Source organism: Oncorhynchus nerka, linkage group LG12, assembly GCF_034236695.1.
Source record: "Oncorhynchus nerka isolate Pitt River linkage group LG12, Oner_Uvic_2.0, whole genome shotgun sequence".
In the NCBI taxonomy this organism is placed as follows: Eukaryota; Metazoa; Chordata; class Actinopteri; order Salmoniformes; family Salmonidae; genus Oncorhynchus; species Oncorhynchus nerka.
The window spans coordinates 87,439,141-87,463,597 of NC_088407.1; the positions used below are offsets into that span (position 1 = coordinate 87,439,141).

Below are 24,457 nucleotides of genomic sequence, written 5' to 3' on the forward strand. Positions count from 1 at the left end.
TATTAGTATTATTAGTATTATTAGTATTATTAGTATTATTATTTGTATTATTATTATTATTAGTATTAGTATTATTATTATTAGTATTATTATTATATTATTATTATTAGTATTATATTATTATTATTAGTATTATTATTATATTATTAGTATTATTATTAGTATTATTATTATTATTATTATTATTATTATTATTATTATTATTCATTATTGTTATTATTTGGTATTATTGTTATTATTATTATTATTATTCATTATTGGTATTATTATTGTTATTATTTATTATTGTTATTATTATTCATGTTATATTATTATATTATTATTATTCATTATTGTTATTATTATTATTATTTGGTATTATTATTTATTATTGTTATTATTATTGTTATTATTTATTATTGTTATTATTATTGTTATTATTATTGTTATTTATGATTGTTATTATGATTGTTATTATTATTGTTATTATTATTGTTATTATTATTATTATTTATGATTGTTATTATTATTGTTATTATTTATTATTGTTATTATTATTATTATTATTTATTATTGTTATTATTATTCATGTTATATTATTATTTATTATAATTCATTATTGTTATTATTACTGTATTTATTATTGTTATTATTATTCCTTGATATAAAGAGATGAGAACTTGAGATATTTCAGAGATTAATGATTCCCCGTCTCGTTTTAGATCCCCTACAGCCTCTCCTTTTAAAACCCCCTACAGCCTCTCCTTTTAAAACCCCCTACAGCCTCTCCTTTTAAAACCCCCTACAGCCTCTCCTTTTAAAACCCCCTACAGCCTCTCTTTTTAAAACCCCCTACAGCCTCTCTTTTTAAAACCCCCTACAGCCTCTCCTTTTAAAACCCCCTACAGCCTCTCCTTTTAAAATCCCCTACAGCCTCTCCTTTTAAAACCCCCTACAGCCTCTCTCGTTTTAGATCCCCTACAGCCTCTCCTTTTAAAACCCCCTACAGCCTCTCCTTTTAAAACCCCCTAAAGCCTCTCTTTTTAAAACCCCCTACAGCCTCTCTTTTTAAAATCCCCTACAGCCTCTCCTTTTAAAACCCCTACAGCCTCTCCTTTTAAAACCCCCTACAGCCTCTCTCGTTTTAGATCCCCTACAGCCTCTCCTTTTAAAACCCCCTACAGCCTCTCTCGTTTTAGATCCCCTACAGCCTCTCCTTTTAAAACCCCCTACAGCCTCTCTTTTTAAAACCCCCTACAGCCTCTCTTTTAAACCCCCCTACAGCCTCTCCTTTTAAACCCCTACAGCCTCTCCTTTTAAAACCCCCCTACAGCCTCTCCTTTTAAAACCCCCTACAGCCTCTACTTTTAAAACCCCCTACAGCCTCTACTTTTAAAACCCCCTACAGCCTCTACTTTTAAAACCCCCTACAGCCTCTACTTTTAAAACCCCTACAGCCTCTACTTTTAAAACCCCCTACAGCCTCTACTTTTAAAACCCCCCTACAGCCTCTACTTTTAAAACCCCCTACAGCCTCTCTCCTTTTAAAACCCCCTACAGCCTCTCTCCTTTTAAAACCCCCTACAGCCTCTCCTTTTAAACCCCCTACAGCCTCTCCTTTTAAAACCCCCTACAGCCTCTACTTTTAAAACCCCCTACAGCCTCTACTTTTAAAACCCCCTACAGCCTCTACTTTTAAAACCCCCTACAGCCTCTACTTTTAAAACCCCCCTACAGCCTCTCTCCTTTAAAACCCCCTACAGCCTCTCCTTTTAACCCCCTACAGCCTCTCTCCTTTTAAAACCCCCTACAGCCTCTCTCCTTTTAAAACCCCCTACAGCCTCTCTCCTTTTAAACCCCCCCTACAGCCTCTCCTTTTAAACCCCCTACAGCCTCTCTCCTTTTAAACCCCCCTACAGCCTCTCTTTTTAAAACCCCCTACAGCCTCTCTCCTTTTAAAACCCCTACAGTCTCTCTCCTTTTAAAACCCCCTACAGCCTCTCTCCTTTTAAAACCCCTACAGCCTCTCTCCTTTTAAAACCCCTACAGCCTCTCTCCTTTTAAAACACCCTACAGCCTCTCTCCTTTTAAAACCCCCTACAGCCTCTCTCCTTTTAAAACCCCCTACAGCCTCTCTCCTTTTAAAACCCCCTACAGCCTCTCTCCTTTTAAAACCCCCTACAGCCTCTCTCCTTTTAAAACCCCCTACAGCCACAAATGTGATTAGTTTGAACTGGCTCAGCAGAAACAGTCCAGGTTAAGGATATGTGTCAAACGGGATGCCGTTTGGAACCAATCCTATGTCACAGCACGATTTTAACTAACTCATTTCTCATTGATTTGTTTTTCCGCCTTCATCCTCCCTTCTCCTCCCTTCTGCGCCTCTCCTCCCTTCTTCTCTTCCCCTCTCCTATCCTCCCTCCTCCCCCTCCCCTCTCCTCCCTTCTGCTCCTTTCCTTCCTCTCTCCTCTCCTCCCTTCCTCTCTTCTCCTCTCCTACCTACAGAAACATCAGCCAAAGAGGGTCTTCTTCTGTGGTGCCAGAGGAAGACTGCTCCCTACAAGAATGTCAACATTCAGAACTTTCACATTAGGTAATAGAAGAACCCTACGTCCCAAATGGCACCCTATTATAGAGCACTGGTTAAAGGTAGTGTACTATAATAGGGAATAGGGTGCCATAGAGCCTTGGTCTAAAGTAGTGTACTATATAGGGAATAGGGTGCCATAGGGCCTTGGTCTAAAGTAGTGTACTATATAGGGAATAGGGTGCCATAGAGCCTTGGTCTAAAGTAGTGCACTATATAGGGAATAGGGTGCCATAGGGCCTTAGTTAAAAGTAGTGCACTATGTAGGGAATAGGGTACAATTTGGGACGCACCCAAGGCCTCTGCTAGAGGTTTTACAGGCAATGTGATTCAGTGGCGGTCGATGCCGTTTAAGATGGAGGACAATAATTGAACAGAGAAGGGGGGGGATGAGAGGAGGAGGGGAGGAGAGGAGGGGAGGAGGGGAGGAGAGGAGGGGGATGAGAGGAGGAGGGGATGAGAGGAGGGGGGGGATGAGAGGAGGAGGGGAGGAGGAGGAGGAGGGGAGGGAGGAGGAGAGGAGAGGAGGAGGGGGGGGGGATGAGAGGAGGAGGAGGGGGAGGAGAGGAGGGGAGGATGAGAGGAGGGGAGGATGAGAGGAGGGGGGGATGAGGGGATGAGAGGAGGGGGATGAGAGGAGGGGGGGAGGAGAGGAGGAGAGGAGGAGAGAACTCAGACGCTGGTTAGACCCGGCTCTATGAACACCAGTCCAGACTCCGAGGCTGGTCAGACCCGGCTCTATGAACACCAGTCCAGACTCCGAGGCTGGTTAGACCTGGCTCTATGAACACCAGTCCTGACTCCGAGGCTGGTCAGACCCGGCTCTATGAACACCAGTCCTGACTCCGAGGCTGGTTAGACCTGGCTCTATGAACACCAGTCCTGACTCCGAGGCTGGTCAGACCCGGCTCTATGAACACCAGTCCTGACTCCGAGGCTGGTTAGACCTGGCTCTATGAACACCAGTCCTGACTCCGAGGCTGGTCAGACCCGGCTCTATGAACACCAGTCCTGACTCCGAGGCTGGTTAGACCTGGCTCTATGAACACCAGTCCTGACTCCGAGGCTGGTTAGACCTGGCTCTATGAACACCAGTCCTGACTCAGACGCTGGTTAGACCTGGCTCTATGAACACCAGTCCAGACTCCGAGGCTGGTCAGACCCGGCTCTATGAACACCAGTCCTGACTCCGAGGCTGGTCAGACCCGGCTCTATGAACACCAGTCCTGACTCCGAGGCTGGTCAGACCCGGCTCTATGAACACCAGTCCTGACTCCGAGGCTGGTCAGACCCGGCTCTATGAACACCAGTCCAGACTCCGAGGCTGGTCAGACCCGGCTCTATGAACACCAGTCCAGACTCCGAGGCTGGTCAGACCCGGCTCTATGAACACCAGTCCTGACTCCGAGGCTGGTCAGACCCGGCTCTATGAACACCAGTCCTGACTCCGAGGCTGGTTAGACCTGGCTCTATGAACACCAGTCCTGACTCCGAGGCTGGTTAGACCTGGCTCTATGAACACCAGTCCTGACTCAGACGCTGGTTAGACCCGGCTCTATGAACACCAGTCCAGACTCCGAGGCTGGTCAGACCCGGCTCTATGAACACCAGTCCTGACTCCGAGGCTGGTCAGACCCGGCTCTATGAACACCAGTCCTGACTCCGAGGCTGGTCAGACCCGGCTCTATGAACACCAGTCCTGACTCCGAGGCTGGTCAGACCCGGCTCTATGAACACCAGTCCTGACTCCGAGGCTGGTCAGACCCGGCTCTATGAACACCAGTCCTGACTCCGAGGCTGGTCAGACCCGGCTCTATGAACACCAGTCCAGACTCCGAGGCTGGGCTGGTCAGACCCGGCTCTATGAACACCAGTCCAGACTCCGAGGCTGGTCAGACCCGGCTCTATGAACACCAGTCCAGACTCCGAGGCTGGTCAGACCCGGCTCTATGAACACCAGTCCAGACTCCGAGGCTGGTCAGACCTGGCTCTATGAACACCAGTCCTGACTCCGAGGCTGGTCAGACCCGGCTCTATGAACACCAGTCCTGACTCCGAGGCTGGTTAGACCCGGCTCTATGAACACCAGTCCTGACTCCGAGGCTGGTCAGACCCGGCTCTATGAACACCAGTCCTGACTCCGAGGCTGGTTAGACCTGGCTCTATGAACACCAGTCCTGACTCCGAGGCTGGTTAGACCTGGCTCTATGAACACCAGTCCTGACTCAGACGCTGGTTAGACCCGGCTCTATGAACACCAGTCCAGACTCCGAGGCTGGTCAGACCCGGCTCTATGAACACCAGTCCTGACTCCGAGGCTGGTCAGACCCGGCTCTATGAACACCAGTCCTGACTCCGAGGCTGGTCAGACCCGGCTCTATGAACACCAGTCCTGACTCCGAGGCTGGTCAGACCCGGCTCTATGAACACCAGTCCTGACTCCGAGGCTGGTCAGACCTGGCTCTATGAACACCAGTCCTGACTCCGAGGCTGGTCAGACCCGGCTCTATGAACACCAGTCCTGACTCCGAGGCTGGTTAGACCTGGCTCTATGAACACCAGTCCTGACTCCGAGGCTGGTCAGACCCGGCTCTATGAACACCAGTCCTGACTCCGAGGCTGGTCAGACCTGGCTCTATGAACACCAGTCCTGACTCCGAGGCTGGTCAGACCCGGCTCTATGAACACCAGTCCTGACTCCGAGGCTGGTCAGACCCGGCTCTATGAACACCAGTCCTGACTCCGAGGCTGGTTAGACCCGGCTCTATGAACACCAGTCCTGACTCCGAGGCTGGTCAGACCCGGCTCTATGAACACCAGTCCTGACTCCGAGGCTGGTTAGACCTGGCTCTATGAACACCAGTCCTGACTCCGAGGCTGGTTAGACCTGGCTCTATGAACACCAGTCCTGACTCCGAGGCTGGTTAGACCTGGCTCTATGAACACCAGTCCTGACTCAGACGCTGGTTAGACCTGGCTCTATGAACACCAGTCCAGACTCCGAGGCTGGTCAGACCCGGCTCTATGAACACCAGTCCTGACTCCGAGGCTGGTCAGACCCGGCTCTATGAACACCAGTCCTGACTCCGAGGCTGGTCAGACCCGGCTCTATGAACACCAGTCCTGACTCCGAGGCTGGTCAGACCCGGCTCTATGAACACCAGTCCTGACTCCGAGGCTGGTCAGACCAGGCTCTATGAACACCAGTCCTGACTCCGAGGCTGGTCAGACCCGGCTCTATGAACACCAGTCCAGACTCCGAGGCTGGTCAGACCCGGCTCTATGAACACCAGTCCAGACTCCGAGGCTGGTCAGACCCGGCTCTATGAACACCAGTCCAGACTCCGAGGCTGGTCAGACCTGGCTCTATGAACACCAGTCCTGACTCCGAGGCTGGTCAGACCTGGCTCTATGAACACCAGTCCTGACTCCGAGGCTGGTCAGACCCGGCTCTATGAACACCAGTCCTGACTCCGAGGCTGGTTAGACCTGGCTCTATGAACACCAGTCCTGACTCCGAGGCTGGTTAGACCTGGCTCTATGAACACCAGTCCTGACTCAGACGCTGGTTAGACCCGGCTCTATGAACACCAGTCCAGACTCCGAGGCTGGTCAGACCCGGCTCTATGAACACCAGTCCTGACTCCGAGGCTGGTCAGACCCGGCTCTATGAACACCAGTCCTGACTCCGAGGCTGGTCAGACCCGGCTCTATGAACACCAGTCCTGACTCCGAGGCTGGTCAGACCCGGCTCTATGAACACCAGTCCTGACTCCGAGGCTGGTCAGACCCGGCTCTATGAACACCAGTCCTGACTCCGAGGCTGGTCAGACCCGGCTCTATGAACACCAGTCCAGACTCCGAGGCTGGTCAGACCCGGCTCTATGAACACCAGTCCAGACTCCGAGGCTGGTCAGACCCGGCTCTATGAACACCAGTCCTGACTCAGACGCTGGTTAGACCCGGCTCTATGAACACCAGTCCAGACTCCGAGGCTGGTCAGACCCGGCTCTATGAACACCAGTCCTGACTCCGAGGCTGGTCAGACCCGGCTCTATGAACACCAGTCCTGACTCCGAGGCTGGTCAGACCCGGCTCTATGAACACCAGTCCTGACTCCGAGGCTGGTCAGACCCGGCTCTATGAACACCAGTCCTGACTCCGAGGCTGGTTAGACCTGGCTCTATGAACACCAGTCCTGACTCCGAGGCTGGTCAGACCCGGCTCTATGAACACCAGTCCTGACTCCGAGGCTGGTTAGACCTGGCTCTATGAACACCAGTCCTGACTCCGAGGCTGGTTAGACCTGGCTCTATGAACACCAGTCCTGACTCAGACGCTGGTTAGACCCGGCTCTATGAACACCAGTCCAGACTCCGAGGCTGGTCAGACCCGGCTCTATGAACACCAGTCCTGACTCCGAGGCTGGTCAGACCCGGCTCTATGAACACCAGTCCTGACTCCGAGGCTGGTCAGACCCGGCTCTATGAACACCAGTCCTGACTCCGAGGCTGGTCAGACCCGGCTCTATGAACACCAGTCCTGACTCCGAGGCTGGTCAGACCTGGCTCTATGAACACCAGTCCTGACTCCGAGGCTGGTCAGACCCGGCTCTATGAACACCAGTCCTGACTCCGAGGCTGGTTAGACCTGGCTCTATGAACACCAGTCCTGACTCCGAGGCTGGTCAGACCCGGCTCTATGAACACCAGTCCTGACTCCGAGGCTGGTCAGACCTGGCTCTATGAACACCAGTCCTGACTCCGAGGCTGGTCAGACCCGGCTCTATGAACACCAGTCCTGACTCCGAGGCTGGTCAGACCCGGCTCTATGAACACCAGTCCTGACTCCGAGGCTGGTTAGACCCGGCTCTATGAACACCAGTCCTGACTCCGAGGCTGGTCAGACCCGGCTCTATGAACACCAGTCCTGACTCCGAGGCTGGTTAGACCTGGCTCTATGAACACCAGTCCTGACTCCGAGGCTGGTTAGACCTGGCTCTATGAACACCAGTCCTGACTCCGAGGCTGGTTAGACCTGGCTCTATGAACACCAGTCCTGACTCAGACGCTGGTTAGACCTGGCTCTATGAACACCAGTCCAGACTCCGAGGCTGGTCAGACCCGGCTCTATGAACACCAGTCCTGACTCCGAGGCTGGTCAGACCCGGCTCTATGAACACCAGTCCTGACTCCGAGGCTGGTCAGACCCGGCTCTATGAACACCAGTCCTGACTCCGAGGCTGGTCAGACCCGGCTCTATGAACACCAGTCCTGACTCCGAGGCTGGTCAGACCTGGCTCTATGAACACCAGTCCTGACTCCGAGGCTGGTCAGACCCGGCTCTATGAACACCAGTCCAGACTCCGAGGCTGGTCAGACCCGGCTCTATGAACACCAGTCCAGACTCCGAGGCTGGTCAGACCCGGCTCTATGAACACCAGTCCAGACTCCGAGGCTGGTCAGACCCGGCTCTATGAACACCAGTCCAGACTCCGAGGCTGGTCAGACCCGGCTCTATGAACACCAGTCCTGACTCCGAGGCTGGTCAGACCCGGCTCTATGAACACCAGTCCTGACTCCGAGGCTGGTTAGACCTGGCTCTATGAACACCAGTCCTGACTCCGAGGCTGGTTAGACCTGGCTCTATGAACACCAGTCCTGACTCAGACGCTGGTTAGACCTGGCTCTATGAACACCAGTCCTGACTCCGAGGCTGGTCAGACCCGGCTCTATGAACACCAGTCCTGACTCCGAGGCTGGTCAGACCCGGCTCTATGAACACCAGTCCTGACTCCGAGGCTGGTTAGACCCGGCTCTATGAACACCAGTCCTGACTCCGAGGCTGGTCAGACCCGGCTCTATGAACACCAGTCCTGACTCCGAGGCTGGTTAGACCTGGCTCTATGAACACCAGTCCTGACTCCGAGGCTGGTCAGACCTGGCTCTATGAACACCAGTCCTGACTCCGAGGCTGGTCAGACCCGGCTCTATGAACACCAGTCCAGACTCCGAGGCTGGTCAGACCCGGCTCTATGAACACCAGTCCAGACTCCGAGGCTGGTCAGACCCGGCTCTATGAACACCAGTCCAGACTCCGAGGCTGGTCAGACCCGGCTCTATGAACACCAGTCCTGACTCCGAGGCTGGTCAGACCCGGCTCTATGAACACCAGTCCTGACTCCGAGGCTGGTCAGACCTGGCTCTATGAACACCAGTCCTGACTCCGAGGCTGGTCAGACCCGGCTCTATGAACACCAGTCCTGACTCCGAGGCTGGTCAGACCCGGCTCTATGAACACCAGTCCTGACTCCGAGGCTGGTTAGACCCGGCTCTATGAACACCAGTCCTGACTCCGAGGCTGGTCAGACCCGGCTCTATGAACACCAGTCCTGACTCCGAGGCTGGTTAGACCTGGCTCTATGAACACCAGTCCTGACTCCGAGGCTGGTCAGACCTGGCTCTATGAACACCAGTCCTGACTCCGAGGCTGGTTAGACCCGGCTCTATGAACACCAGTCCAGACTCCGAGGCTGGTTAGACCCGGCTCTATGAACACCAGTCCAGACTCCGAGGCTGGTCAGACCTGGCTCTATGAACACCAGTCCAGACTCCGAGGCTGGTCAGACCCGGCTCTATGAACACCAGTCCAGACTCCGAGGCTGGTTAGACCCGGCTCTATGAACACCAGTCCTGACTCCGAGGCTGGTCAGACCTGGCTCTATGAACACCAGTCCTGACTCCGAGGCTGGTCAGACCCGGCTCTATGAACACCAGTCCTGACTCCGAGGCTGGTTAGACCCGGCTCTATGAACACCAGTCCTGACTCCGAGGCTGGTTAGACCTGGCTCTATGAACACCAGTCCTGACTCCGAGGCTGGTCAGACCAACAATGTGTTCTGTGATGTGCATCAGAGTGTTGGAGCTCATTGTTGTTTTAATGAGGACCTGATGGCACATGAATGTAGCTCATCGATCAGTCCATATAGGGTAGATTCTCTGCAATGCCTTCTGGAAGGATGGACAGGGAGAGAAGGTCAAAGTGAATTTAAATAGTGTGTAGGTTTAGGGATTCCTCAGTGCTGCTCTATAGCCATGGTTTGGTGTGTAATGATTCATCCTAATGTTCTCTTATCTCTCTTTGTCTCTCTCTGTCTCTCTCTCTCTCAGCTGGAAAGATGGGTTGGGATTCTGTGCTCTCATTCACAGACACCGTCCAGAGCTCATTGACTATGGCAAGCTGCGCAAGGTGAGGCTACTGCTACTGCTTTACCTTAGCAGTCTTTCCATTAATGCAAATCACGTCTAACGAGGTGGAAATTATCCTCTATCTGTTTTTCCTCTCGCCTAATAACACGTCTGTATCGGGTCACAAGGCCAGACACAGATGCAGACATGTGAGGCAGATGGAGGTCAAAACCAGTTCAGAGTTCAGGAGGGACCGAAGGGCAGGCAGGTTCGAGGTCAGGGCAGGCAGACTGGTCAGGCAGGTGGGTATAGAGTCCAGAAACAGGCAAGGGTCAAAAGGAGGACAAGCAAAAGAGAGAATAGAAAAAGCAGGAGCGCGGGGAAAAACACGCTGGTTGACCTGAAACAGACTAGACGAACTGGCATAGAGAGACAGGAAACACAGGGATAAATACACTGGTACAGAGAGACAGGAAACACAGGGATAAATACACTGGTACAGAGAGACAGGAAACACAGGGATAAATACACTGGTACAGAGAGACAGCAAACACAGGGATAAATACACTGGAACAGAGAGACAGGAAACACAGGGATAAATACACTGGTACAGAGAGACAGGAAACACAGGGATTAATACACTGGTAAAGAGAGACAGGAAACACAGGGATAAATACACTGGTACAGAGAGACAGGAAACACAGGGATAAATACACTGGTACAGAGAGACAGGAAACACAGGGATAAATACACTGGTACAGAGAGACAGGAAACACAGGGATAAATACACTGGTACAGAGAGACAGGAAACACAGGGATAATACACTGGAACAGAGAGACAGGAAACACGGGGATAAATACACTGGTACAGAGAGACAGGAAACACAGGGATAAATACACTGGAACAGAGAGACAGGAAACACAGGGATAAATACACTGGAACAGAGAGACAGGAAACACAGGGATAAATACACTGGTACAGAGAGACAGGAAACACAGGGATTAATACACTGGTAAAGAGAGACAGGAAACACAGAGATAAATACACTGGTACAGAGAGACAGGAAACACAGGGATAAATACACTGGTACAGAGAGACAGGAAACACAGGGATAAATACACTGGTACAGAGAGACAGGAAACACAGGGATAAATACACTGGTACAGAGAGACAGGAAACACAGGGATAAATACACTGGTACAGAGAGACAGGAAACACAGGGAAAAATACACTGGTACAGAGAGACAGGAAACACAGGGATAAATACACTGGTAGAGAGAGACAGGAAACACAGGGATAAATACACTGGTACAGAGAGACAGGAAACACAGGGATAAATACACTGGGGAAAATAAGCGACACCTGGAGGGGGTGGAGACAATCACAAGGACAGGTGAAACAGATCAGGGCGTGACAGTCTCTCTACCGGTCTGTCTGCCTACCTGTCTGTCTGCCTACCTGTCTGTCTGTCTGTCTGTCTGTCTGTCTGTCTGTCTGTCTGTCTGTCTGTCTGACTGTCCCTCTACCTGTCTGTACCACAGGTAGGTAGGTAGGTAGGCGGACGGACGGGTAGAGGGACGGACAGTCTGTCTGTCTCTGTCTATTCCTCCTCCTCTCTCCTGTAGGATGACCCCTGACCTCTATCGCTCTCTCTCTCCACTCTCCTGTAGGATGACCCCTGACCTCTCTCTCTCTCCACTCTCCTGTAGGATGACCCCTGACCTCTATCTCTCCTGTAGGATGACCCCTGACCTCTATCTCTCTCTCCACTCTCCTGTAGGATGACCCCTGACCTCTATCTCTCTCTCCACTCTCCTGTAGGATGACCCCTGACCTCTATCTGTCTCTCCACTCTCCTGTAGGATGACCCCTGACCTCTATCTCTCTCTCCACTCTCCTGTAGGATGACCCCTGACCTCTATCTCTCTCTCCACTCTCCTGTAGGATGACCCCTGACCTCTATCGCTCTCTCTCTCCACTCTCCTGTAGGATGACCCCTGACCTCTATCGCTCTCTCTCTCCACTCTCCTGTAGGATGACCCCTGACCTCTATCGCTCTCTCTCTCCACTCTCCTGTAGGATGACCCCTGACCACTATCTCTCTCTCCACTCTCCTGTAGGATGACCCCTGACCTCTATCTCTCTCTCTCCACTCTCCTGTAGGATGACCCCTGACCTCTATCTCTCTCTCCTGTAGGATGACCCCTGACCTCTATCTCTCTCTCTCCTGTAGGATGACCCCTGACCTCTATCTCTCTCTCTCCTGTAGGATGACCCCTGACCTCTATCTCTCTCTCCACTCTCCTGTAGGATGACCCCTGACCTCTATCGCTCTCTCTCTCCACTCTCCTGTAGGATGACCCCTGACCTCTATCGCTCTCTCTCTCCACTCTCCTGTAGGATGACCCCTGACCTCTATCTCTCTCTCCACTCTCCTGTAGGATGACCCCTGACCTCTATCTCTCTCTCTCCTGTAGGATGACCCCTGACCTCTATCTCTCTCTCTCCTGTAGGATGACCCCTGACCTCTATCTCTCTCTCTCCTGTAGGATGACCCCTGACCTCTATCTCTCTCTCTCCTGTAGGATGACCCCTGACCTCTATCTCTCTCTCTCCTGTAGGATGACCCCTGACCTCTATCTCTCTCTCCTCTCTCCTGTAGGATGACCCCTGACCTCTATCTCTCTCTCCACTCTCCTGTAGGATGACCCCTGACCTCTCTCTCCACTCTCCTGTAGGATGACCCCTGACCTCTATCTCTCTCTCCACTCTCCTGTAGGATGACCCCTGACCTCTATCTCTCTCTCCACTCTCCTGTAGGATGACCCCTGACCTCTATCTCTCTCTCCACTCTCCTGTAGGATGACCCCTGACCTCTATCTCTCTCCACTCTCCTGTAGGATGACCCCTGACCTCTATCTCTCTCTCCACTCTCCTGTAGGATGACCCCTGACCTCTATCTCTCTCTCCACTCTCCTGTAGGATGACCCCTGACCTCTATCTCTCTCTCCACTCTCCTGTAGGATGACCCCTGACCTCTATCTCTCTCTCCACTCTCCTGTAGGATGACCCCTGACCTCTATCTCTCTCCACTCTCCTGTAGGATGACCCCTGACCTCTATCTCTCTCTCCACTCTCCTGTAGGATGACCCCTGACCTCTATCTCTCTCTCCACTCTCCTGTAGGATGACCCCTGACCTCTATCTCTCTCCACTCTCCTGTAGGATGACCCCTGACCTCTATCTCTCTCTCCACTCTCCTGTAGGATGACCCCTGACCTCTATCTCTCTCTCCACTCTCCTGTAGGATGACCCCTGACCTCTATCTGTCTCTCCACTCTCCTGTAGGATGACCCCTGACCTCTATCTCTCTCTCCACTCTCCTGTAGGATGACCCCTGACCTCTATCTCTCTCTCCACTCTCCTGTAGGATGACCCCTGACCTCTATCTCTCTCTCCACTCTCCTGTAGGATGACCCCTGACCTCTATCTGTCTCTCCACTCTCCTGTAGGATGACCCCTGACCTCTATCTCTCTCTCTCCTGTAGGATGACCCCTGACCTCTATCTCTCTCTCTCCTGTAGGATGACCCCTGACCTCTATCTCTCTCTCCTGTAGGATGACCCCTGACCTCTATCTCTCTCTCCACTCTCCTGTAGGATGACCCCTGACCTCTCTCTCCACTCTCCTGTAGGATGACCCCTGACCTCTATCTCTCTCTCCACTCTCCTGTAGGATGACCCCTGACCTCTCTCTCTCTCTCCACTCTCCTGTAGGATGACCCCTGACCTCTCTCTCTCTCTCCACTCTCCTGTAGGATGACCCCTGACCTCTCTCTCTCTCCACTCTCCTGTAGGATGACCCCATGACTAACCTGAACACAGCCTTCGACGTGGCAGAGAAGTACCTGGACATCCCCAAGATGTTGGACGCTGAGGGTAAGACCAGGAGGGTCCAGGGTCAAGGGTTAAGGAAGTGTTTCCCAAACCTGGTCCTGGGGACCCAACCCGTTTATTATTTGAATCGGGTGTTAGTGCTAGGGTCAAAACGAACATGTCCTTTGGGTCCCCAGAACCAGGATGAAGAAACACTGGGCTAAGCAGACAGAAGTGGAGACTGACATTCATTAAAAATAACCTTAACAGTGTTGTTTGGTGCTTAACTAGATACAAATGCAGCTGGCACCCTATTCCCTATTAAGTGCACTAATTTTGACCAGCTTTGGTGAAAAGTAGTGCACTATATAGGGAATAGGGTCCCATTAGGGATTCAACCATTGTCTTTTTTTCAGTGATATTTGTTTATACCAAGACATTTTGACCCCACAGAGGTTGTCTGGTCCTCTCATTTTTCAGGAAGCTGAACAGAGGAATACAGTCAGATGACAGACTGCTCTCTCTATTCCGTTCCTCTTGCCTTGTCCCAGTGTCTCTGGTTACCTCTGTACATAAATATACATGTCATAGAGGGTTAGAGAGAGAGTGAGTGAGTGAGTGAGTGAGTGAGTGAGTTTGCGTTTTTTTTTCTAGAATTTTCCCTAGAATAGCACCCTGTCTGGAGTGACCCAAAGTGGCGTTTCTCTTCCTGGATATTATTATCCTGTTTATCAAGCTGTCATCATGTCATGGTGGGGTGGAGGTTCTTTACCATAGAGTTGGATAGAGGGTGGAGGTTCTTTACCATAGAGTTGGATAGAGGGTGGAGGTTCTTTACCATAGAGTTGGATAGAGGGTGGAGGTTCTTTACCATAGAGTTGGATAGAGGGTGGAGGTTCTTTACCATAGAGTTGGATAGAGCAGGAGGTCTCAAAATCACAACACTCATCTAATAAAAAGAACATTTAAAAAAAATATATAAAAACATAATTCCACTTTGACATTACGGGGTATTATTGTATTATTATTGTACGGGGTATTATTGTATTATTATTGTACGGGGTATTATTGTATTATTATTGTACGGGGTACTATTGTATTATTATTGTACGGGGTATTATTGTATTATTATTGTACGGGGTATTATTGTATTATTATTGTACGGGGTATTATTGTATTATTATTGTACGGGGTATTATTGTATTATTATTGTACGGGGTATTATTGTATTATTATTACGGGGGTATTATTGTATTATTATTGTACGGGGTACTATTGTATTATTATTGTACGGGGTACTATTGTATTATTATTGTACGGGGTATTATTGTATTATTATTGTACGGGGTATTATTGTATTATTATTGTACGGGGTATTATTGTATTATTATTGTACGGGGTATTATTGTATTATTATTGTACGGGGTATTATTGTATTATTATTGTACGGGGTATTATTGTATTATTATTGTATTATTATTGTACGGGGTATTATTGTATTATTATTGTACGGGGTATTATTGTATTATTATTGTACGGGGTATTATTGTATTATTATTGTACGGGGTATTATTGTATTATTATTGTACGGGGTATTATTGTATTATTATTGTACGGGGTATTATTGTATTATTATTGTACGGGGTATTATTGTATTATTATTGTACGGGGTATTATTGTATTATTATTGTACGGGGTATTATTGTATTATTATTGTACGGGGTATTATTGTATTATTATTGTACGGGGTATTATTGTATTATTATTGTACGGGGTATTATTGTATTATTATTGTACGGGGTATTATTGTATTATTATTGTACGGGGTATTATTGTATTATTATTGTACGGGGTATTATTGTATTATTATTGTACGGGGTATTATTGTATTATTATTGTACGGGGTACTATTGTATTATTATTGTACGGGGTACTATTGTATTATTATTGTACGGGGTATTATTGTATTATTATTGTACGGGGTACTATTGTATTATTATTGTACGGGGTATTATTGTATTATTATTGTACGGGGTATTATTGTATTATTATTGTACGGGGTACTATTGTATTATTATTGTACGGGGTATTATTGTATTATTATTGTACGGGGTATTATTGTATTATTATTGTACGGGTTATTATTGTATTATTATTGTACGGGGTATTATTGTATTATTATTGTACGGGGTATTATTGTATTATTATTGTACGGGTACTATTGTATTATTATTGTACGGGGGGTATTATTGTATTATTATTGTACGGGTACTATTGTATTATTATTGTACGGGGTACTATTGTATTATTATTGTACGGGGTATTATTGTATTATTATTGTACGGGGTATTATTGTATTATTATTGTACGGGGTATTATTGTATTATTATTGTACGGGGTATTATTGTATTATTATTGTACGGGGTATTATTGTATTATTATTGTACGGGGTATTATTGTATTATTATTGTACGGGGTATTATTGTATTATTATTGTACGGGTATTATTGTATTATTATTGTACGGGGTATTATTGTATTATTATTGTACGGGGTATTATTGTATTATTATTGTATTGTATTATTACGGGGTACTATTGTATTATTATTGTACGGGGTACTATTGTATTATTATTGTACGGGTATTATTGTATTATTGTATTATTATTGTACGGGGTATTATTGTATTATTATTGTACGGGTATTATGTATTATTATTGTACGGGGTATTATTGTATTATTATTGTACGGGGTATTATTGTATTATTATTGTACGGGGTATTGTATTATTATTGTACGGGGGTATTATTGTATTATTATTATTATTGGGGTATTATTGTATTATTATTGTACGGGGTATTATTGTATTATTATTGTACGGGGTATTATTGTATTATTATTGTACGGGGTATTATTGTATTATTATTGTACGGGTATTATTGTATTATTATTGTACGGGGTATTATTGTATTATTATTATTACGGGGTATTATTGTATTATTATTGTACGGGTATTATTGTATTATTATTGTACGGGTACTATTGTATTATTATTGTACGGGTACTATTGTATTATTATTGTACGGGGTACTATTGTATTATTATTGTACGGGGTACTATTGTATTATTATTGTACGGGGTACTATTGTATTATTATTGTACGGGGTATTATTGTACGGGGTACTATTGTATTATTATTGTACGGGGTACTATTGTATTATTATTGTACGGGGTACTATTGTATTATTATTGTACGGGGTACTATTGTATTATTATTGTACGGGGTACTATTGTATTATTATTGTACGGGGTACTATTGTATTATTATTGTACGGGGTACTATTGTATTATTATTGTACGGGGTACTATTGTATTATTATTGTACGGGGTACTATTGTATTATTATTGTACGGGGTATTATTGTATTATTATTGTACGGGGTATTATTGTATTATTATTGTACGGGGTATTATTGTATTATTATTGTACGGGGTATTATTGTATTATTATTGTACGGGGTATTATTGTATTATTATTGTACGGGGTATTATTGTATTATTATTGTACGGGGTATTATTGTATTATTATTGTACGGGGTATTATTGTATTATTATTGTACGGGGTATTATTGTATTATTATTGTACGGGGTATTATTGTATTATTATTGTACGGGGTATTATTGTATTATTATTGTACGGGGTATTATTGTATTATTATTGTACGGGGTACTATTGTATTATTATTGTACGGGGTATTATTGTATTATTATTGTACGGGGTATTATTGTATTATTATTGTACGGGGTATTATTGTATTATTATTGTACGGGGTATTACACAAAATCTAATCTTAAAACATTTTAAATTCAGGCTGTAACACAATGTGGGAAAAGTCAAGAGGGTGTGTGAATACTTTCTGAAGGCTCTGCTCTCACTGAAGCTATTATTGTAAAGATCATCTATTTCAACTCTATGGTCTTGACTCATTTTGTCTGTTGTGTGTTGAACCTGTCCAGAAGTAGTATACTGTATATAGAGAATAGGGTGTGTTTACCATTCATTCCCCAGTCTTTACGACATGTCATTTATCTGTTGTGTGTTGAACCTGTCCAGAAGTAGTATACTGTATATAGAGAATAGGGTGTGTTTACCATTCATTCCCCAGTCTTTACGACATGTCATTTATCTGTTGTGTTTAACATGATCATTACCATACCCACTTCTCCCTCTCCTCCTTCCTCCATCCCCACTCCATCCACCCTTTCTCTCCACAGACATCGTAGGCACAGCCCGCCCAGATGAAAAGGCCATCATGACCTACGTGTCTAGCTTCTACCACGCATTCTCTGGCGCTCAGAAGGTATCCCAGGACGCAACGCTCCCCCCTCCTCCTCACCTCTTCCTCACCTCTCCCTCATCCTCCTCCTCACCTTTCCCGCTCCTCACCTTTCCCCTCCTCCTCACCTCTCTATCCTCTCTCCTCCTCCCCCTCCTCCTCCTCTCCTCGTCCTCCTCCTCCTCCTCACCTCTCCCTCCTCCTCCTCTCCTCGTCCTCCTCACTCTCCTCGTCCTCCTCACCTCTCCCTCCTCTCCTCGTCCTCCTCCTCCTCTCCTCGTCCTCCTCCTCACCTCTCCCTCGTCCTCCTCCTCTCCTCCTCCTCACCACCTCCTGGTTGTTTGGTTCCTGCTCCTCTATCAGTCCTCTAACACCATATTCTCTCTCTGCAGCTACACCGCCAAACCCAACAGGGGGGAACGGCTCACGCTCTTCCTCCTCCTCACCTCTCTATCCCCTCTCCTCTTCACCTCTCCCTCCTCCTCCTCACCACCTCCTGGTTGTTTGGTTCCTGATCCTCTATCAGTCCTCTAACACCATATTCTCTCTCTGCAGCTACACCGCCAAACCCAACAGGGGGGAACGGCTCACGCTCTTCCTCCTCTCTCTCCGTATTGGTTCACAGTTTCACACTTTCCAAATGCATGATGGGAAAATAAATAGTCTATCTCTGTTGCTATAACAGGCACCAGTCAGACAGACCAGTCTACCACAACTAACTCAACTCCTAGTACACAACTAACTCAACATGTAATTGTTTGATTGGATTCATCACTTTATGTAGCGAGGGAGGGAGGGGGGGGGGGGCTCCTTAACCTCAACTACCTCCAATGTGTACTTGGTCACCTGTGAGTTGAATGGGTCAGCGAGGGAGGGAGGGAGGGGGGAGGGGAGGCTCCTTAACCTCAACTACCTCCAATGTGTACTTGGTCACCTTTGAGTTGAATGGGTCATGTTTTCACTGGATCTCTCAGCACATAGATAGACTTAGTTTTATGTGATACCATCTGGTTCTGCAGTCGTTGATGATTGTTGTTTGGGGATCTCTTAGCTTTAACAGGTTTCTTTTTAAGAGTGAATTCAGGATATCAATATGTGTGATACACATATCTCTATTGAGACAGAAGAACACGTTATCCTTCAGAATGTAACGTTATAATTTTAGAAAAATCTCCCAACTGAGAAGAGTTGTGTAGTTATATAAGGGCCAGAACTAAAGAAGAAGAAGAAGAGTTGTGTAGTTCTATAAGGGCCAGAACTAAAGAAGAAGAAGAAGAGTTGTGTAGTTCTATAAGGGCCAGAACTAAAGAAGAAGAAGAAGAGTTGTGTAGTTATATAAGGGCCAGAACTAAAGAAGAAGAAGAAGAGTTGTGTAGTTATATAAGGACCAGAACTAAAGAAGAAGAAGAGTTGTGTAGTTATATAAGGACCAGAACTAAAGAAGAAGAAGAAGAGTTGTGTAGTTATATAAGGACCAGAACTAAAGAAGAAGAAGAAGAGTTGTGTAGTTATATAAGTGCCAGAACTAAAGAAGAAGAAGAGTTGTGTAGTTATATAAGGACCAGAACTAAAGAAGAAGAGTTGTGTAGTTATATAAGGGCCAGAACTAAAGAAGAAGAGTTGTGTAGTTATATAAGGGCCAGAACTAAAGAAGAAGAGTTGTGTAGTTATATAAGGACCAGAACTAAAGAAGAAGAAGAAGGGTTGTGTAGTTATATAAGGACCAGAACTAAAGAAGAAGAAACGTTGTGTAGTTTTATAAGGACCAGAACTAAAGAAGAAGAAGAGTTGTGTAGTTATATAAGGACCAGAACTAAAGAAGAAGAAGAATTGTGTAGTTATATAAGGACCAGAACTAAAGAAGAGTTGTGTAGTTATATAAGGACCAGAACTAAAGAAGAAGAGTTGTGTAGTTATATAAGGACCAGAACTAAAGAAGAAGAAGTTGTGTAGTTATATAAGGACCAGAACTAAAGAAGAGGAAGAGTTGTGTAGTTATATAAGGACCAGAACTAAAGAAGAAGAAGAGTTGTGTAGTTATATAAGGACCAGAACTACATTTACATTACATTTAAGTCATTTAGCAGACGCTCTTATCCAGAGCGACTTACAAATTGGTGCATTCACCTTATGACCTCCAGTGGAACAGTAGTGCATCTAAATCTTTTCAGGGGGAGGGGGGGTGAGAGGGATTACTTTATCCTATCCTAGGTATTCCTTAAAGAGGTGGGGTTTCAGGTGTCTCCGGAAGGTGGTGATTGACTCCGCTGTCCTGGCGTCGTGAGGGAGTTTGTTCCACCATTGGGGGGCCAGAGCAGCGAACAGTTTTGACTGGGCTGAGCGGGAACTGTACTTCCTCAGTGGTAGGGAGGCGAGCAGGCCAGAGGTGGATGAACGCAGTGCCCTTGTTTGGGTGTAGGGCCTGATCAGAGCCTGGAGGTACTGAGGTGCCGTTCCCCTCACAGCTCCGTAGGCAAGCACCATGGTCTTGTAGCGGATGCGAGCTTCAACTGGAAGCCAGTGGAGGGAGCGGAGGAGCGGGGTGACGTGAGAGAACTTGGGAAGGTTGAACACCAGACGGGCTGCGGCGTTCTGGATGAGTTGTAGGGGTTTAATGGCACAGGCAGGGAGCCCAGCCAACAGCGAGTTGCAGTAATCCAGACGGGAGATGACAAGTGCCTGGATTAGGACCTGCGCCGCTTCCTGTGTGAGGCAGGGTCGTACTCTGCGGATGTTGTAGAGCATGAACCTACAGGAACGGGCCACCGCCTTGATGTTAGTTGAGAACGACAGGGTGTTGTCCAGGATCACGCCAAGGTTCTTAGCGCTCTGGGAGGAGGACACAATGGAGTTGTCAACCGTGATGGCGAGATCATGGAACGGGCAGTCCTTCCCCGGGAGGAAGAGCAGTTCCGTCTTGCCGAGGTTCAGCTTGAGGTGGTGATCCGTCATCCACACGGATATGTCTGCCAGACATGCAGAGATGCGATTCGCCACCTGGTCATCAGAAGGGGGAAAGGAGAAGATTAATTGTGTGTCGTCTGCATAGCAATGATAGGAGAGACCATGTGAGGTTATGACAGAGCCAAGTGACTTGGTGTATAGCGAGAATAGGAGAGGGCCTAGAACAGAGCCCTGGGGGACACCAGTGGTGAGAGCACGTGGTGTGGAGACGGATTCTCGCCACGCCACCTGGTAGGAGCGACCTGTCAGGTAGGACGCAATCCAAGCGTGGGCCGCGCCGGAGATGCCCAACTCGGAGAGGGTGGAGAGGAGGATCTGATGGTTCACAGTATCGAAGGCAGCCGATAGGTCTAGAAGGATGAGAGCAGAGGAGAGAGAGTTAGCTTTAGCAGTGCGGAGCGCCTCCGTGATACAGAGAAGAGCAGTCTCAGTTGAATGACTAGTCTTGAAACCTGACTGATTTGGATCAAGAAGGTCATTCTGAGAGAGATAGCGGGAGAGCTGGCCAAGGACGGCACGTTCAAGAGTTTTGGAGAGAAAAGAAAGAAGGGATACTGGTCTGTAGTTGTTGACATCGGAGGGATCGAGTGTAGGTTTTTTTCAGAAGGGGTGCAACTCTCGCTCTCTTGAAGACGGAAGGGACGTAGCCAGCGGTCAGGGATGAGTTGATGAGCGAGGTGAGGTAGGGGAGGAGGTCTCCGGAAATGGTCTGGAGAAGAGAGGAGGGGATAGGGTCAAGCGGGCAGGTTGTAGGGCGGCCGGCCGTCACAAGACGCGAGATTTCATCTGGAGAGAGGGGAGAAAGAGGTCAGAGCACAGGGTAGGGCAGTGTGAGCAGAACCAGCGGTGTCGTTTGACTTAGCAAACGAGGATCGGATGTCGTCGACCTTCTTTTCAAAATGGTTGACGAAGTCATCTGCAGAGAGGGAGGAGGGGGAGGGGAGGAGGATTCAGGAGGGAGGAGAAGGTTGCAAAGAGCTTCCTAGGGTTAGAGGCAGATGCTTGGAATTTAGAGTGGTAGAAAGTGGCTTTAGCAGCAGAGAGAGAAGAGGAAAATGTAGAGAGGAGGGAGTGAAAGGATGTCAGGTCCGCAGGGAGGCGAGTTTTCCTCCATTTCCGCTCGGCTGCCCGGAGCCCTGTTCTAAAGAAGAAGAGTTGTGTAGTTATATAAGTGCCAGAACTAAAGAAGAAGAGTTGTGTAGTTATATAAGGACCAGAACTAAAGAAGAAGAAGAAGAGTTGTGTAGTTATATAAGGACCAGAACTAAAGAAGAAGAAGAGTTGTGTAGTTATATAAGGACCAGAACTAAAGAAGAAGAAGAAGAGTTGTGTAGTTATATAAGGACCAGAACTAAAGAAGAAGAAGAGTTGTGTAGTTATATAAGGACCAGAACTAAAGAAGAAGAAGAGTTGTGTAGTTATATAAGGACCAGAACTAAAGAAGAAGAAGAGTTGTGTAGTTATATAAGGGCCAGAACTAAAGAAGAAGAAGAAGAGTTGTGTAGTTATATAAGGACCAGAACTAAAGAAGAAGAAGAGTTGTGTAGTTATATAAGGACCAGAACTAAAGAAGAAGAAGAGTTGTGTAGTTATATAAGGACCAGAACTAAAGAAGAAGAAGTTGTGTAGTTATATAAGGACCAGAACTAAAGAAGAGGAAGAGTTGTGTAGTTATATAAGGACCAGAACTAAAGAAGAAGAAGAGTTGTGTAGTTATATAAGGGCCAGAACTAAAGAAGAAGAAGAAGAGTTGTGTAGTTATATAAGGACCAGAACTAAAGAAGAAGAAGAAGAGTTGTGTAGTTATATAAGGGCCAGAACTAAAGAAGAAGAAGAGTTGTGTAGTTATATAAGGACCAGAACTAAAGAAGAAGAAGAAGAGTTGTGTAGTTATATAAGGACCAGAACTAAAGAAGAAGAAGAGTTGTGTAGTTATATAAGGACCAGAACTAAAGAAGAAGAAGAGTTGTGTAGTTATATAAGGACCAGAACTAAAGGACCAGAACTAAAGAAGAAGAAGAGTTGTGTAGTTATATAAGGACCAGAACTAAAGAAGAAGAAGAGTTGTGTAGTTATATAAGGACCAGAACTAAAGAAGAAGAAGAGTTGTGTAGTTATATAAGGACCAGAACTAAAGAAGAAGAAGAGTTGTGTAGTTATATAAGGACCAGAACTAAAGAAGAAGAAGAGTTGTGTAGTTATATAAGGGCCAGAACTAAAGAAGAAGAAGAAGAAGAAGAAGAACTAAAGAAGAAGAAGAGTTGTGTAGTTATATAAGGACCAGAACTAAAGAAGAAGAAGAAGAGTTGTGTAGTTATATAAGGACCAGAACTAAAGAAGAAGAAGAAGAGTTGTTGTTATATGTAGTTATATAAGGACCAGAACTAAAGAAGAAGAAGAAGAGTTGTGTAGTTATATAAGGACCAGAACTAAAGAAGAAGAAGAAGAGTTGTGTAGTTATATAAGGACCAGAACTAAAGAAGAAGAAGAAGAGTTGTGTAGTTATATAAGGACCAGAACTAAAGAAGAAGAAGAAGAGTTGTGTAGTTATATAAGGACCAGAACTAAAGAAGAAGAAGAGTTGTGTAGTTATATAAGGACCAGAACTAAAGAAGAAGAAGAGTTGTGTAGTTATATAAGGACCAGAACTAAAGAAGAAGAAGAGTTGTGTAGTTATATAAGGACCAGAACTAAAGAAGAAGAAGAAGAGTTGTGTAGTTATATAATGGCCTGAACTAAAGAAGAAGAAGAAGAAGAGTTGTGTAGTTATATAAGGACCAGAACTAAAGAAGAAGAATTGTGTAGTTATATAAGGACCAGAACTAAAGAAGAAGAAGAGTTGTGTAGTTATATAAGGACCAGAACTAAAGAAGAAGAAGAGTTGTGTAGTTATATAAGGGCCAGAACTAAAGAAGAAGAGTTGTGTAGTTATATAAGTGCCAGAACTAAAGAAGAAGAGTTGTGTAGTTATATAAGGGCCAGAACTAAAGAAGAAGAGTTGTGTAGTTATATAAGGGCCAGAACTAAAGAAGAAGAGTTGTGTAGTTATATAAGGGCCAGAACTAAAGAAGAAGAGTTGTGTAGTTATATAAGTGCCAGAACTAAAGAAGAAGGGTTGTGTAGTTATATAAGGGCCAGAACTAAAGAAGAAGAGTTGTGTAGTTATATAAGTGCCAGAACTAAAGAAGAAGAGTTGTGTAGTTATATAAGGGCCAGAACTAAAGAAGAAGAGTTGTGTAGTTATATAAGTGCCAGAACTAAAGAAGAAGAGTTGTGTAGTTATATAAGGGCCAGAACTAAAGAAGAAGAGTTGTGTAGTTATATAAGTGCCAGAACTAAAGAAGAAGAGTTGTGTAGTTATATAAGGACCAGAACTAAAGAAGAAGAAGAAGAGTTGTGTAGTTCTATAAGGGCCAGAACTAAAGAAGAAGAGTTGTGTAGTTATATAAGGGCCAGAACTAAAGAAGAAGAAGAAGAGTTGTGTAGTTCTATAAGGGCCAGAACTAAAGAAGAAGAAGAAGAGTTGTGTA

At 46.4% G+C, this 24,457-nt stretch overlaps 1 protein-coding gene across 4 annotated transcripts in view; it reads left to right on the forward strand.

Moving 5' to 3' along the window:
- LOC115127375 (alpha-actinin-1) overlaps positions 1-24,457 on the forward strand; it is a 239,408-nt gene that overhangs the window by 132,609 nt on the left and 82,342 nt on the right. For 3 of the 4 annotated variants that reach the window (XM_065025921.1, XM_065025922.1, XM_065025920.1), the window contains 4 exons: positions 2,485-2,572; positions 9,736-9,814; positions 13,610-13,691; positions 17,902-17,987. In XM_065025921.1, the coding sequence (XP_064881993.1) occupies positions 2,485-2,572; positions 9,736-9,814; positions 13,610-13,691; positions 17,902-17,987 (335 nt within the window). The remainder of the gene's footprint in view (positions 1-2,484; positions 2,573-9,735; positions 9,815-13,609; positions 13,692-17,901; positions 17,988-24,457) is intronic. The other variant, XM_065025923.1, reaches the window with a different exon arrangement.